The sequence below is a fragment of the Macaca nemestrina genome, chromosome 16 (assembly GCF_043159975.1).
Source record: "Macaca nemestrina isolate mMacNem1 chromosome 16, mMacNem.hap1, whole genome shotgun sequence".
In the NCBI taxonomy this organism is placed as follows: domain Eukaryota; kingdom Metazoa; phylum Chordata; class Mammalia; order Primates; family Cercopithecidae; genus Macaca; species Macaca nemestrina.
This window is the reverse complement of record NC_092140.1, coordinates 38,335,809-38,353,436: the sequence shown is the minus strand read 5'-3', so window position 1 is coordinate 38,353,436 and position 17,628 is coordinate 38,335,809. Positions and strand designations below refer to the sequence as shown.

The 17,628-nt window shown below is 36.5% G+C and overlaps 1 protein-coding gene across 9 annotated transcripts in view; it reads right to left on the bottom strand.

Moving 5' to 3' along the window:
- The window catches only part of LOC105481744 (TBC1 domain family member 4), a 207,971-nt gene that overhangs the window by 22,598 nt on the left and 167,745 nt on the right, over positions 1-17,628 (bottom strand). For 5 of the 9 annotated variants that reach the window (XR_011614721.1, XM_011741474.3, XM_071081212.1 and 2 more), the window contains 3 exons: positions 13,314-13,337; positions 5,767-5,927; positions 3,000-3,209 (listed from right to left, as the gene is read on the bottom strand). Coding sequence is in view for 8 of the 9 variants with exons in the window: in XM_011741474.3 (XP_011739776.2) it covers positions 3,000-3,209; positions 5,767-5,927; positions 13,314-13,337 (395 nt within the window). In the remaining variant the exon portion in view is untranslated. Of the gene's footprint in view, positions 1-649; positions 2,439-2,999; positions 3,210-5,766; positions 5,928-9,454; positions 10,331-13,313; positions 13,338-17,628 lie in introns of those variants that run through there. The other 4 variants (XM_011741475.3, XM_011741477.2, XM_011741480.3 and 1 more) reach the window with 3 other exon arrangements.

Genomic DNA, 17,628 nt, shown 5'->3' with positions numbered 1-17,628 from the left:
CTAATAAAACTAGCTTATGTGTTCCTGTGTTCTTTATTTTCTCTTTTGTTTGTTTTCGCTTTTGCTTTTTAGAGACAGGGTCTCCCTCGGTACCCCAAGCTGGAATGCCGTGGTGCAATCATAGTTCACTGTAGCCTCAACCTCCTGAGCTCCCATCTCAGCCTCCTGGGTAGCTGGGACTACAGGCATGCGCCACTACACTTGGCTAATTTGACAAACTTTTTTGTAAAGATGGGGTCTCGCTATGTCACCCAGGCTGGTCTTAAACTCCTGGCCTCAAGCAATCCTCCTACCTCAGCCTCCCAAAGAACTGGGATAACAGGTGTGAGCCACTGTGCCCAGTCCTCCTGTGTTCATTTGTAATGAACTTAAAAAGGAAAATTCCTTTCACTGAAGTTAACACTAATTCTATTTTTTAAATAATAAATAATTCTCTCTAATTTGATGGTCGAACATACATGCCTAGAGCTCATTAAAATAAATGTCTATAAAATATCTTGATTTGGTCTTTATCGTGAAAAATTGATTTGAAAAGAGAAGGAAGAGCGGACACAAGAGTATACTTCTTCTCTTCATTAGGATCACGGTGGACAGGAACGTCTCAGAGCAATCTGTATTCACGCATGCTCACAGCGCTTGGCCACCTTACCTCCTGCAACACAAATCTTTGTCATGCATCCCAAGTCCTCGACAGCACAAAAACAACAGCAGAATGAAAGTTACTCTTTACTTAGTGTGTTTGAAACCATTTCAAAAGACTTAAAATATCTTATAACAAACTGTTATTCAAGCAAGGCAGTAAAAATTCTTACTTAAAAGTCCAGACATAACCTAAAGATAAGTCGCAGTACAAAACTATTCCTTCCGGATACCATAGACGGCTTTCTCACATGGTTTAGCTTGGCTGTTTGGCTATTTGCCTTATATTTTTCTGATAACCAAATAATTTTTTTAAAGGTGTGGGTTTATTAGGGCTAAAAACAAATATACTCCTATATATAACTTTACTAATTATTTTCCTCACGATGGACAAAACTTACTTCCTTAGGGTTTTTCTCTAATCTTCTCTAGATTATTTTTCATTTAAAATAATCATAAGAATCTGCTCATGTACCAGCAGCACACCCTGAGGATAAAATGGTGAATAGGGACAGTTAGTATCTACCCTTAACTGTTTAGAAAAGACTAAAGAACTATCAAGAAATAATTATCCATTGGTTAGAATTTTCATAGTTTAAACTATTTTTTATCTCTGTTATGTAGGCTGAGAAACAGAGAACCGATAAAGGTTTCTGAGAATGTATTCTAAATGTCACCTCCTTTCTTACCCTGTAAAATCAGAGAATATAACTGACCTCAGAATACACATGCAGCCATTTATGTAAAACATTCCATTTCCTTATATTTACATAGCTGAGAAATACTGTGGGGTGCTGGGGAAAGCCCGAGAACCACGATGAATAAACCTGAGTTTTGGTACTTGCTCTGCCAACATGTCACTATTTGACCTTAGGTTAATTCCCTACCTTCCCCGAGCCAGTCACTACTTCTGCTGTAGAATGAAGAATCTAGCTAAGTAATCTCTAAGACTATTTCTATTTCAAATAGTCTATGATTCTGAAACTATCCTTTGATATTTAATATCAGATTTTATTTGTACATACTCCCAAGTGAAATATAGTTTCACGCATTAAATTTTTTGAAGGAATGATGACCATCTTCTTTTTTTCAACCTATTTTTCTGAGTTAGTTCAAGATATAACCACTTGCTTACAATTAAGAGTTCAATTTCTTTTGAAACCTGTGAAACCTCAAGTGGGCAGACCATTTATCGCATTGAACTTTTAAAATTATGCTAATGACAATAGCGTTTTTAATTTTAAAGAAAAGAGGATATATTTCCAAAGGATATTTAAAATCCTATGTACTTTTCATTCCGCCAACAGCAATTTTTAAAAATGTGCTCTTGCAAACTACATATTGTTAAAATAAAAAATTGAATTGAATCATAGGTGTACTAACAGGAATTTTAAGGTAAATGATAAACTCAGCAATGTGGAATACCTGCACTAAAAAAGCTTTAGGAAAGACAACAAAATAAAAGCAAGTGAGAGAAATACCTAAATTATACTTGTGCCAATAATCTTAAAGGTCAAACGGACCACTTAGGTTAAATGTTTCATTTTACAAGTGTAAAAATGAGGCCCCTTCAGGTTAAGTGATTTTCCCAAAAGAATGAAAGGTATACATTTTTTGGATTTCTTGGCATCTCCTTATATGCGGTTCTATCAGTACTGGAGTAAATTACATCATTCTTTCAAAGGCTGAAAAACACATTCCAAAGCATTTGGTAATCATAAACTTAGCAATAAACCACCACAAACAGTACAAAATCTATTATAAATTATTTGATTATAAATATAATAACTTGAATATAATTTTGCTAAATAGAAAATTTACAAAGCATTAACAAAAAATAGGAACAGATTTGGCTTGATAACAGATAATTATAATTAAATAGTTAAATTGAATACAATGTAAGCAGAATTTATTTGAAGTAGGCATATTTCTCCCATTATGAATGTAATTAACCTGAAACTTGAAAATCACATTCAAAGAAAAAATTTGCTTTCTCATATTTAAGGATTTTTTAGAAGTGACACTAAGATAATAAACTTTCAGACACATCAAATACATTGATTCCATATTATCTACATTCTATTTTACCTAAATATATTCTAAGGGTTTTTTATGTCTTAAATCTATTTAAAATACAAACCCATTTAAAACAAAACCAGAAATATCTTAAGCTGACCTTTCCCATGTTACAACCACCTCACAAAATGGAAATCAACAATTATAATCAGCAGATATTCTTCTTAAAGTGTGCATACAGTCCAAAACTGAGTGCAGATGGCATGTATGGGGAGAGAAAGGTAGGTTTAACCTACACCCTTCAATCATATCATCATAGCATTTAGTCTGTTAGAATGGCTAACCTTCAAGTTTCTGGTTTTCTTTTTCCATTCGAAGCAACAAGATTTGTTGGTGTATAGCTTTTCTCCACAAGCTCCTCAGTTCTTTTGATTTCTTTCTTTCTTCAATCTTTTCTGGGTCATCCTCCCCAGACAGGAATATAACCAGCGGTTCCTCCTCCATGGTTGGAGAGAGGGGGGACAGTGGCAGCAGCTCGTTCCTGTCCAATCCATCTGCCAAGAAGAACACAGTGAGAGGCATTCCTTAGCAGTAACCCAGACTACACAAGTTTCTGTAGAATTCACATTCTCATCTGATCTTCTACACTTAAAAATGTCACAAAGCCGCTTTCCCCGTAACTTAGTTTCTGGAGCTAATATTTAAGCGAATTCACTAGACTGAATTCCCCTTCTAGATTTCCCTGTCATGATGAAACAAAAGCATAGGTCATTTCACCACTTCTTCTTTCTACCCAGAGAGCTCTGTAAGATAAGTGCCCCAAAACTGGCTGGCCTCTCCTGAGTCCAACACTTCTGCAATTTACTTATGTATATTCTCTGGCTGTGAGGAACAAGAAAATTAAGTGGCTAGGGATCAGTGATCTCCAAAGGTCTACATCGATCATCAGAATCCATCAGAAGCAGAGCCAGTGAGCAATGCTGGGTCTCTCCTGGCTGAGCACAGTACTCCGTCTGCTCACTCCTCCTGCAACACCTTTTTCTTTTTCAACTTTTATTTTAGGTTCAAGGGGTCCATGTGCAGGTTTGCTACATGGGTAAATTATGTGACTCTGGGGTACGATGTACAAATGACTTCACCACTCAGGTAGTGAGCACAGTACCTGAGAGGTAGTTTTCAATCCTCATCCTCCCACCCTCCACCCTCAAGGGGGTCCCAGTGTCTAATGTTCCCTTCTTTGTTTCTATGTGTACTCAATGTTTCACTCCCACTTATAAGTGAGAACATGCAGTATTTGGTTTTCTACTCCTGTGTTAATTCTTAGGATAATGGCCTCCAGCTACATCCATGTTGCTCCAAAGGACATGATTTCATTCTTTTTCATGGCTGTGCAGTATTCCATGTGCAACACTACCTTAACAGGTGACTCATTCTCTCCCTTCCTACTGCCAATGATTTTCCTATTAACAACCATAATCACATCTCTTAAAACATTTCAATGGTTGCTTATATCCCAAGAACAAATTGGGACTAACACTTAAGTCCCTTCAGATTCTGGTCTCCACTCAGATTTCTAGTATCATATATCAATCTCCCATTCTTTGCATCCATCATGCTGAATTTCTCATGATCCTCTGATCTGAAAAGTTCACTCAAATGACTCCAGAGCTTCGTCATTCCTTCTCTCTAAAGCACGGTTCTTCCAGCAATGAGTTTAAATAAATATCTCATTGTTCTGTGAAGCTTTTTCTGACCATCTCAGGCAGAGTTAACTTCGTCTTTATTAATACCAGTTGTTTCCTTCTATTTTTGTTTTTATTCATTGACCTCTGCCTTTACTCTTATTATTTACTTCCATATGTTTTCCTGTTGTTGTTTTAAAATTTTAATACCTGGCTCAAACTAGCTTTTTGAGTTGAACACTTAGTATAACTGATTTTTGGCCTTCTTGATTTTATGTAAACATATTCATGGCTTTTAACGGCTCCCTAGATCCATTTCAATAGGTAAGACTCTAATCATCGAATTTTCTTCCTACTAGCTTCCAAGAGTAGTTTTCTATTCCCAAACACGTGTCATTCTACTTGTCTTCTAATCCTTGATTTCTTTCTTTTTTTGGCATTGTGGTCAGATAATATTTGTATAAACGATCATGGTTATCTGAATTTCAAAATGATTTACTTAAAAATCTTTGTGGACAGGTACATAATTACATTTTATGAATGTTCCAAGTGTGCTAAAAATTAGTGAGTTTTCTCTATAGGAGGCAAAGTTCTGTATAAATATTAGGTCAAGCTTATTTATTTGTGTTACTCAAATACTATTTATGTTTAATTTCTAAAGATGAATATGTTAAAATCTCCCATGGGAGCTATTAATTTAGTGATTTCACTCCAGAATTCTTTTAGGTGTTATTTTCTAGCTCTCAAAATTACATCATTATGTATGTTCTCGTGATTGTTCTATCCTTTTGTTTACTGTTACATGTGCTTTGCCTCTTTGGATGCTTTGGCTTTAATTTAATAAGTCAATTAATCAAAAAGAGCTGCCTGTGCTCTCTTTTGCTTAGTATTTGCCTAGTGTACTGTATACATTCCTTTATTGCTCAATATTTCTACATCAGTTTGTTTTATGTGTGGCTCTTATAAAAGGCTATGTTGCTTTTCTAATAAAAAGATCTTTGGAAGCTGAGGCAAGATGATTGCTTGGGCCCAGGAGTTCAAGGCTACAGTGAGCTATGATTACATTGCTGCAACCCCAGCCTGGGCAACAGAGCAAGGCCTGATCTCTGGGGCAAAAAAAAAAAAGAAAAGAAAAGAAAGAAAAAGGACACATGACTTCTTTCCTAGCACTATCATAGTTCCCTCTACCTTGTGGAGTAGGCCCAAGTACAGGTTTTTGGAAACTCTCTCACTCATTCATTCATTCAACAATCAGGTATTGACTGTCTAATGTTTTCTAATGGTACCTGAAAGACAAACCACTGTGTCACATACAGAAAGTAATTTCTACACGGTCATCACTTAAATCTCTTTATACACAGCATTTGTATTCCATTAGCTAATTTCTGACACTCATAGGGATGAATTCCTTGCGGAGCACCACACAGACCTTGCTGCTGCATTGCTGAGGGTGATTTGTTCATGGGAGAAGCAACCCTGAGGAAAATGCGCTGCCGCCAGGAGATCCGGCGAGGAGTGACAGAGGTTCCTCCCACACTTAGGGACTCATTGCTGCAGGTAGACGAGGTCCTTTTCCTCCCTTCTCCATCACTGTGGAAAGCAAATAAACGTATCACTTGTAAGGAGAGCTGCACATCATGGCACTTCACAACCAACTGGTAGCACAAGCCATTCACAAGTTCCGTCACGGGCAAGCACAAGCCACAGGCAACATGGAGCAATGCGTCACCAGGCACACTAGTCACCCAGGCCACCACATCCTGGGGAAACAGCAATCTAGGCCACAGCCCAGTCAAGAGAAGCTCCCCTGTTTCTACTCATTCCTTAGCAGCCAACCAGTCCTAGTTCTAATTTGAGGAACAGAAGCACTTATAAGGAGGAATACAGGTTGCTTAAGTCATTAACTCATGCTTTGCTAAGGAAATAACATGAATAGCTTATTCAAAACAAGGTAAATATTCCGTAAAAGGCTCACAAAGTGCTTTTGTTAGAGCTCTTATAGAACATGTCAATAAAGACTGTTTCTAATTGCCTATGACTGTTAAGATCTGTCTCTGAATTGTCAGCCACCAATAGTTGGATCATGGCAGAAGATAACCTGAATATAGGCAGAACAGTCAACCTTGGGATTATTGTTAGGTGATATACTAAGAAACAACTGGGGTCAAATAAGATTGGACGCCTAAGTTAAAAAATAGATCTTTTTAAATTTTTATTGACTTATTTATTTTGTGAGATAAGGTCTCATTTTTTCACCCAGGCTGGAATGCAGTGGCACAACCACAGCTCATTGCAGCCTCCACCTCCTGGGCTCCAGAGATCCTCCTGCCTCAGCCTCCCGAGTAGCTGGGACTACAGGTGCACACCACCACACCTGGCTATTTGTTTTAAAAAATCGTCATAGAGACAGGGTCCCACTGTGTTGCCCAGTCTGGTCTCCAACTCCTGCGCTCAAGCAATTCTCCTGTCTCAGCTCCAAAAGTGTTGGGATTACAGACATGAGGCACCACACCCAGCCTGTTAAAAAATGTTAACAGATTTCTTTATAGCAGTACTTGTTAGAGACTGTTAATACACTGGCATGCATTGTACCTCTCCAACAGGGAAACAGTGTATAGAAATTCCCCAACTTATTGAAATTAATTGACTCTAGAATCACCTCCCTCAATTTTTTTTTGGGGGGGGCAGGGAGGAGTGTCACATCATTCTATATTAGTGCATAGGAAAATGCTCCTCAACTGTAAACATTTCATTTCCTAGAAAATACCACTTTGAGTTATGATGGCCTATCTGCAAAAAAAGGTCAGTATGACTCAAAATTATTTTTGAGATCAACTATGTTTGCTGCTGGAAGACCTCACAATAATTGGTGCTGTTAGTGGCAGGGATATCTTACATTTTTAAGTTTCACAGTCTGAGTTTGCCTGAGAGAACGATGAGGATACCAATATTTACAGGTGATGATACCAACAAATGAAGGTATAAGACTTCTGATGGAATCAAAAAGGTCAGTGCTGAGGTCAGAAACAAAGCTCAGCCAGAACAGCCACCCTCAGATACTCAAAGGAACTCCATAGTGTTGAGGCAATTAATAGTGAGAAGAGCAATTCAGCAACTGCCTATCGTATCTTTATTTACTCAGTCAATTCAGTTAGTTCTAGTCTGGATCTGTGTTATGGAAACATTACTTCTGGACTGACTAAATTAAAGTTAAAAAAAGACTTCTGAGCTGCTGTGCAGACAGTAAGTATTATGATGTGATATGTTAGAAAGTACAGTACTTGATACATATATCTCAATATAGTCAAACTCTGGTTATTATATATCCTGGATAACATTATAACCCTAATACGTGTCCATTGTTCAAAATTCCTGAGGCAGTGGCCAGGAGCTGTGGCTCACCATCTGTAAACTCAGCACTTTGGGAGGCCGAGGTGGGCAGATCACCTGAGGTCAGGAGTTCAAGAGCAGCATGGCCAACATGGTGAAAACCTGTCTCCACCAAAAATACAAAAAAAAAAAAAAAAAAAAAAAAAAACTTAGCTGGGCATGGTGGCGGGCGCCTGTAATCCCAGCTACTTGGGAGGCACGAGGTTCTCTTGAACCCCGGAGGCAGAGGTTGCAGTGAGCCGAGAATGCACCACTACACTTCAGCCTAGGCAACAGAGCAAGACTCCATCTTAAAATAAAATTATAACTAAAAAAAATTTTTAAAAACTCCCTGAGGCTGGGCACAGAAGCTCACACCTATAATTCCAGCACTTTGGGAGGCCGACGCAGGTGGATCACTCGAGGTCAGGAGTTCAAGACCAGCCTGGCATTACATGGCAAAATCCTGTCTCTACTGAAAATACAAAAATTAGCCAGGTGTGGTGGTGCACGCCTGTAATCCCAGCTATACTCAGGAGACTGAGGTGGGAGAACTGCTTGAACCCAGGAGGCAGAGGTTGCAGTGAGCCGAGATCACGTCAATGCACTCCTGCCTGAGCAACAGGGCAAGACTCTGTCTCACAAAACAAAACAAAACAATACCAAAAAAAAAAATTCCTGAAATATTGAATATATATGTATATTTTTTTCTTTTACTTGCACTTTGGAAAACATTAATGCAAGTATTTCCCTTTTAAAAATATGATTCAAATGTTCTATATATAATAGTGACAACCCAATAAATACTGTTGAAGTACTCATTATCTTCATTTTTGTAACACGATCTTGCTGGTAGTTATTTGCTAAATGCCCAGTTCATAGGTATATTTCTAGCTTCTAGTGTAGTAATGGGCAAATAATAAGCACTCAAAAATATCTCCTGAATAAATTAATATTTTATAAAACTAAATAACATATTAACTCTGAAGGTTAAGTGAAACAGACAAAAATATTGGCTAGGCTAACATGTCAGGAATAAATAAAAGATCTACCTTCTTAAAACCATTTATTGGGAGTCAAGTCCTAATAGCTTTGTTTTTCTAAAGTGTGTTCTGAACTGTTGATGGCACTGGTAGGTATTGACCATGGCAATGCTGTTAATAAACAACAAAAAGCATATTTTTTCTAGTAAGTGTTATTCCTTTCCTATATAAAGGCATCTAATTTATAATTTAAGCTTTGAAAGCTAAATGAAATACTTATTTAAAAGCACTATTTCAATGCTCCAACAGGGCAAAAGATCAACAAATATTAATTTATCTTGACTTTTTTAGTGCTCTAACAAACCAGAGTTGACCAAATCCAAGGATTCTGAAATGTTTATATTTTAATGCTGGAATTAATACAGCTTGTAAGAATCACCTTCCAATTCACTGCTAATGACATATCAAGTGTTTAGAAGGTACTAAAAATAAAACTGAGCTGTACCCATATCAGTTTCATGATTGCCTATAAAATACAAAGTTTGGGGGGGGCAGCATGTTATAAAAGAGGTACATACAGTATTCACATTAGCCCACTGATACATATTCAGAAATTTCATAAACCTAAAATTTTAAATCCTATAATATGAATAAACTGCCCAATGACATATTTTTCTCCCGTGTCTGGAATTTAATGACTAGTAATAAGCCAAAAAATTAGCAGTAAAAATAAAAGATAATAATATACTGAAAAGAAGAACTTACAGAACAAACCATTGACCCTTTATCTTGTACTAAAAATCGACATCTTGAAAATGCAGTTGGTTGCTGAGATATGGCAAAAGCAGCTCTGCTTTTAATAAGAGAAGATCTGTATTCAGAAGTCAAGTTCCCAATAAACATTTAAGCAGTCAGTGCAATTATGCAACTTATAACAGTTTCCTGTTTGATTTACATTTAGTCAGCAATCTGACATTCTTAAGGTGGCAATTGCAAGAATCAAAACCAAATGAAACACTGCATCAAAATTCCTATAACCCAACTTGGAAACTACACTGGGATGGGGGTGGGGGGAGTTTATTTCTTTTGGTTTGTTTGTTTTTTATTACAATATTAGTTATCACATTGACTTTTCCTTTAACTAAACTTAGATAAGAAAGCATAATGTCTACTTTTCGAGTAAAAATAAAAACAAAACAACATGCGGTGTTTACTGTAATAATAATAAAGCTAAGACTCTCAGCATACACTTCATGCCAGGTATCGATTATTCTAAACATTTTACAGATAGGAAATAATTTCATCCTTACAGCAACCTTACAAGGTAGGTGTCATTACTACTTCCATTTTTAGTGACAATACTAAAGTAGAAAGAGGCTAAGTAACTTGCCCACAGTCACACAGAAAATAAAGTGAAGGAGCCGGGATGCAAACCTAGGTGGTCCAGAATCCAGACATTAGGCACTGCAGCTTATCCTGCCAGCGTAAATACTCTGCATTAGTTCTGAACAAAGCTCTATAGGACCACAAAAACAAAGCTGTTGGGATCCCCAGGATCCTCTGCATTTCTGGTGAAAAATTAAGTCTCCAATTAGCACTAAGCCTCTGTGTTGCGTACTTCTCTGTCCATTTTTTAATGGATTAATTTTATACCAACAGAGAAATAACTTCAGAGTACTATCAGGTGCTCGCTTATGTAAATGTCTCACTTCCACTTCCTTTTCTTTGCTTTGAAATAATTACATTCCAAAATGTATATACTTTTAACTGTAAATAGAAGGACCAAATAAAAAAACACCTTAATACAGTTGAATATACAGACACTGGTATTTTAATCATCTTTACATGTTTAAAATCATGAAGCAAATTATAACCATTCCCTTATGTTTCCATAGAATCTTTTTCCTTCTTCTTTTGTATTTTGGAATCTAAACATGTGTATTATGAAACTGCTTCCCAAGACACAAATTCAGGAAAAGTATTCTGTGCCAGCATTACCTCTATCAGAAATTCACAAAGTTAAAAATGAGTATCTAGGAAGGAAATATAACTTGGAGAACTCCCACCCATTTTTGACTGGTATATTGTATATATACTCCCTCTTACCACTCACCAATTAATTAAGAACCACAATTTGTGAACACAAATTAAGCCTTTATATGGAGAGAAAATATCCCATATTACATATATTCCCCAATATAGGGTAGGAAGGCTATTTCTAAGTCCTTTGTATATAGCATCCATCAAATGCTATAATATGAATTTGTCAAAGCTTCAAGATAGCCTTTTAACATATCCTTGAACAAGCAGTTATAGCCTTCACCAGATCAACTCTTAAATTAACATCATACTTCTTATTTTAACACAGAATTGTAACGCCTACTTGCCTGCTTTAAAAGAATTCATTGACTATTGTGCAGAATGGAGGTGCTCTAATGACCACTCACAGAGACTCAACTTTAAGAAGGATGTAGTCGTATTTTACTTCCTGCCAGGGCAACGTACATACACTTTGCACAAAGGTAAACTCTTCTGTCAGGACCAGTCTCACAAAGGTGGTATTCTGCTGAGCAGCAACCTGCCTCCTATCCCCCAACTCTCTGGCACCCAGCTGAAACTCCCAGTATCTGCACTTCAGTCTGAATGACACAGCAAGACTCTATCTCTAAAGTCCAAATAAATGACTAAACACTGGCTAAATCTATAACTAAATCACCATGAATTACAACATAAGATAGATATCAAAACTTGATTAGTGTGATAGCAACTATTCAACCGAAAGCTGAAAAACCTTCCTCTTTGGCCGGGCGCGGTGGCTCAAGCCTGTAATCCCAGCACTTTGGGAGGCCGAGACGGGCGGATCATGAGGCCAGGAGATCGAGACCATCCTGGGTAACACGGTGAAACCCCGTCTCTACTAAAAAAAATACAAAAAACTAGCCGGGCGCGGTGGCAGGCGCCTGTAGTCCCAACTACTCGGGAGGCTGAGGCAGGAGAATGGCGTGAACCCGGGAGGCGGAGCTTGCAGTGAGCTGAGATCCGGCCACTGCACTCCAGCCTGGGCGGCAGAGCGAGACTCCGTCTCAAAAAAAAAAAAAAAAAAAAAAAAAACCTTCCTCTTTGTAAGCCTTAAGAAATGCTACGTAAAACACCATAGAAATGAAAGCATACTTTTTCTACAGGATCCACAGTACAATTTAACTCATAATTGTATCAGGTGCACTAACAGTTTATATAGGTTCTGGCTTTCAACTGCATACACATCTGTTATCCTATGGAAAATATTTACTAATTAAATAAAATTGAGATTAAACTATTCTAGTGGAAATCAATACATAGTATTTGACCTATGAGTCAAAAGAGATAGTCAGTGGAACAACGTGTAGCTAAAAGGAGGAGAAAAAAAAAAGAGTTTTATTTCCTAAACTCGACACACTGCAGATTTTAAGAAAATAAGTTCAGTATATTGGAATTTAAAACATATCTGGGTATCTCATATGTTTATTTATATCCTTATGACCCAAGCTGAAAAAAAATCACACAAAATATAAAAGCTCTTTGGAGTTCAAGCTAACCACATGTAAAATAAGGAAATCGTAGGCTAGATTATCTCTCAAGTAATAAACGGACTTAATTCCATACCTGTAGCAAAACCTAAAATGACACAAGGCAGAACTAACATTTCCATTAGGCTTTTAAGAATAGGTAAGAAGTATTATTTAAATGGTCTTACACCTAACCATGACTGAGATTTGCCAATTACAAGTCTCAAAGAAGTCACTTTTTAATCTAATCATTGTTGCCAAAATAATTTTCTGAGGGTTTTTTCTCCTTGAACATCTCATTCTAGCGCAATACTTAACATTTTTACTCTAGCTACAAAGAAATCTAAACAGTGGCCCCAAATAGGAAGATGGGCATGTATCTTTTTCACCGGGCTCATGATAAGAGTAACATATAGAGACGGGAATAAAGCAGAGGACAGTTATTTGTAGTGGTTGTTAACAGTGATTCTGGATGTTTACCACAGAAAAAGCCTGTGAGTCAAGAGATGTCAACACAGATGCGGTCACACTTCCATAATAAGGAACTAGGTGTTTCCTGTGTCCAGACAAATGGGAGATCTGAACGGCTTTAGCAGTGTCTCAAAGCGACCAAGGTGACAGGAATTTAGGTGAACAGAAATAAATGAACAGTCTTCTTCAGTTGAAAGGCAGATTCAATTTTGTGAGTATGCTTCCTTTAGGATGCTCATTTCTGCATCTTCTTGGCATTTGGAATAAACTCCACTTAGGCATATATGTACACCCTAACTAGCAAATTCACTTCTATTAATTTAAAATTAAAATTAGGCTTTGGTTGAAGGCCACAGCACAGCTCTAAAGAAATTTCAGCATGGAATAGAGTAGAAACAGGATTTCTGTTTGCAATCAACATTTTACATGGTAATTCACGGTCTGATTACAGCAAGGGTCACATTTTCCCTACTGTGTAGACCTCAGAGCACTCAGAAAGATGGCATGCATTCAGGAGACAAACAAAACTGCTTTTGAAACTAATGATGATGTGCAGTTGGAAGAATCTGTGAATTTTTTTTAATAAAAATATTTAGACCTCTAATCACCTTGATTCTGAAGCAGTGTCTTGTCTGGCACAACAGGAAAACAAGGAATGGAATTAGCACACACAAAGAGAAATATGTCTAAATCAGGATTCAGAATAAAAGACATTCCCATAAGTCATCAATAAGTCATGGTAAGGTTACTTCAATAATGAACTACAATGAATAATTATACTATTTTTTTCACTGAATACAAGAGAAACAAAGAACAAAAACTATACCACAAAGTACTTCATCATCAAAGATTTTATTTTCTCATTGAAAAGGTTTATAAATAGAAGTAATATCTATCATTTACTTTCTTTTGACTGTCATTTACTTCTGAGCAATAAATTTCAACATTAATAAATATTTAAGCACAGCCTTAAAACCTGAGAAGCAATTGTAAAAACTAACAAATATGCCTGTGATAATATTTAATAAACATGTTATAAAAATATACCATATCATATAAATTAAAGTTTACTAAACAATGAAATAACATTAAATTTTGAAAAATTAATTCAAAGTGAGGTAAAACAAAAAATACACACATTCCCTCTCCTCTATTATTTCAGTTATGTGCAAGTAAATCTACTAACCAACTATTAAAAAGATCTTGGCTCCTTTTTCTCAGCCTGCTTAAAAACAGTAACCTAACATGTTTTCAATAATTCAGGATCGTGGTCCTGGAAAAGGATGCCTAATCTGAATTTAAAATTTCAAATTAACGTGCTTTTAAAAAAGTAATAGTAGGCCGGGAGCGGTGGCTCACGCCTGTAATCCCAGCACTTTGGGAGGCCGAGGTGGGCGGATCACGAGGTCAGATCGAGACCATGCCGGTTAACATGGTGAAACCCCGTCTCTACTAAAAATTAAAAAAAAAAAAAAAGTAGCCAGGCATGGTGGCGGGCGCCTGTAGTCCCAGCTACTCCGGAGGCTAAGGCAGGAGAATGGCGTAAACCCGGGAGGCGGAGCTTGCAGTGAGCCAAGATCGCGCCACTGCACTCCAGCCTGGCGACAGAGCGAGACTCTGTCTCAAAAAAAAAAAAAAAAAAAAAAAAAAAAAAAGTAATAGTATTGTTAGCCTATCTCCTACCCTACCATATTCTCTACTTGACAATGCATATTTAGAGATCCATTTTATGCAACTAATAAGATATTAAGTACTCAAGTGACAAGAAAATTATAACTGATCATACTACAACCTTCTCCCCTCACTATTCTGAATAGTTTCAGATATCATGGTAATTATGTGTACATGATAGTCTCTCTAAACCAAGTGATAATGAGAATGTAGAGTTCAGGAACCACAAGGTTTCAGAAACCATGCTCTAGAATTGAATACCCTTTTTCTTAGGAAATACACCCTAAAGTACTAAGAATAAAGGAACACGATGCATGCAACTTATTCACAAACGGCTTAGAATGAGGAAATATAGATGTGCATATATATGTATGTATATATATGTAAATGGACCAAAAATTATAAAACAAATGTAGCAAAATATAAAAACTTGATTAACCTGGATAAATGGTTAAACAGGAATCCTCTGCAATATTTCTGCAACGTTAGTATAAATTTGAAATTATTTCAAAATACAAATTTAAAACTCTCCAAGCTTCTAACTTGTACATTTATGTTGAAGTGACTTACTGGTTGAGATAAACCTATTAAGAGAACATTTTGTCCAACAATTTTACTACTGTGTAGATATTCATCAATAATGCATATGTAGGGTTGGACACGGTGGCTCACGCCTGTAATCCCAGCACTTTGGGAGGCCCAGGCGGGTGGATCATGAGGGCAAGAGATCGAGACCATCCTGCCTAACATGGTGAAACCCCGTCTCTACTAAAAATAACAAAAAAATTAGCCGGGCGTGGTGGCGGGCACCTGTAGTCCCAGCTACTCAGGAGGCTGAGGCAGGAGAATGGCTGAACCCGGAAGGCGGAGCTTGCAGTGAGCCGAAATTGCGCTATTGCACTGCAGCCTGGGCCACTGAGCAAGACTCCATATCAAAGAATAATAATAATAATAATAATAATAATGCATATGTAGGTACATTAAAGACATGTATAATAATAGTGAAGACAGGACTCTTTTTGAAGCCAAAAACCTAGAAACAACCCATATGTCTATTCACAAGAGAATGGAAAAATTCAGATATATTAAATGGAATACTATATAGCAATAAAATGAATGAAGTAAAATGCTCATTAAAACAGGAATAAATCTCACAAACGAATGTCAGTGAAAGATGCAAGATAAAAGAAGATAGGCTGTATCATTCTATTTATGTAAAGTTCAAAAGCAAGCACCACTAATCTAGGATGTCTGAGGTCAGCATGGGGATGGTGATTAGATGGGGGACATGGGAGGAGCTGCACACATACTGCTAGCATTCCATTTATTGACCGGGGTGAAGAAGAAATAGAGGTGTTCACTCTGCGATAATCTACTGAGCTGTGTGCTTTTAATTGGTGTCCTTTTCTGGGAAAACAATTTTTTTAAGTATAATTTTGGCCTATTGATTTTATGCTATCAAACTTACAAAATGTAGAAAATGGTACAAAAGTACTCTCTGATTTTTAGAACTGCACATAGCCAAGAAAACATTAAAACATACAGAAAACAATGATTTTTAATGATCTTAGAATTTTAAAAGTTTGCCATATATTTCAATACAGCTACAGCTACAAAAACAACACAGCTACAAAAAGGTGAAATTTTTCAACCCAAAACTAATGTATATTTGCCCTCTGACTTCAATATCCTTCTATTAGAATGAGGTATAGAGGGCTTTGGGAAGCTATTTGCAAAAATTATACATACAGCTAAGCAGGAACTCCTGAAAGCAAATGAATAATCTTACATTAAACAATATGAATAATCTTTATAGACAGAAGCCACCGCTTCTGTGCTTTACATCCTAGTTACAGCTAACCTTTGATCTTCTTAATGGGTACTGCTAATTGTCACTTTCAGGCATGGTTCTCTCAGGAAGGAAACTGGGATTCTCCACATGCTCAGTTTAACCAACAGAATAAGAAAATGCAAATAGGTTTGGTTGAAAGTGTTGTATTCTTATTAGTAGGCAGTATTATAGAGATAATGCAAACTGATATCTTTATGTATATTCTTGGTTCTCTAAACTCGTTTCATATTCTATACACCTTATATTAGTTTTGTGGCTATTTCCTTTGAAATTTCTTCCATAAGGTTGTGCCCAAAAGCACTTTAAATTCTTCACATACTTTCTTCACTATAAATCAAATTCAATGTTTGAACATGACTTTGTACTAATTCAGAGGACAGTTCAGGATCAAAATTATATTAATCCAGTATTAGTTATCTTTCTTAAAGTGAAAAAAAAAGGCACACATGGACAAAAGATCCTCAGGAATAATTCAAGGATTAGTCTAACTTAACTAGTGAGTGAGTGCTACCTAGTTATATGTTGACTTTTAGCATGTCCTATGTCTAAGAGAAATAGGCCAAAAGAATATCCAAGAAGATGTTAATGGCACACAGGCTAGTGGATAACATGTATTCCTCTTCTGACTACAAGAATTGCCAATCATCAAACAACAAGAAACAACCCAAATATCCATCGGCAAAGAGTGGATAAACTATAATGTATGAAATGGAATACTATACAGCGATAAAAGTGAATAAGTCAAGCTATACACAAAAATAGGAACGAATCTCACAAACATCTACATCACCAACAAATTTAGAAAGGTTCCCAACTAAGTCCATTACTTTCTAGAGGTTGCAGCACCCCACTAAGAATTTGAGTGATCAGTATTATTGTATGTATAATTTTAATTTTTTTTTAAAAAAGTAATTCTCCAAAAATCACTACATCTAATTTTGTGTTACTAAAAGAACAAGCAGTAAGATTTAACAGGCTATGCCTTTTCCATACTGGAGATAAAAACAAAACAAAACAGAATGTTCACAAGATTCAGGAGGTCCCTTACAGATCTCTCATGCTATCTGAGAGTTGCTATCAACATGATCTTGTAACCATTGTGTGATTTATATTGAGATCCAGAAAAGTCTGTCATTGAAAAATCAAAGAAATGCCTAGGAAATATTTTATATACTTAAAAATAAAGATATTATTGTATCTATCAGTTTAGTACAGTTGTTTCAATCAGTGGCTTTTGGATTCCATTAAATATGTCTAGAAAGGCCAAGAAAAAAAAGGCACGATCAGGGAAGGTTAACTTAGTATATGTTAGCATCAGTTGTGCTAACAATATAAAGCTTAGACTCTGGAATCTGAGAAAAAGAAACACACAAACAATACAAAAAAACATAATTCAAAAA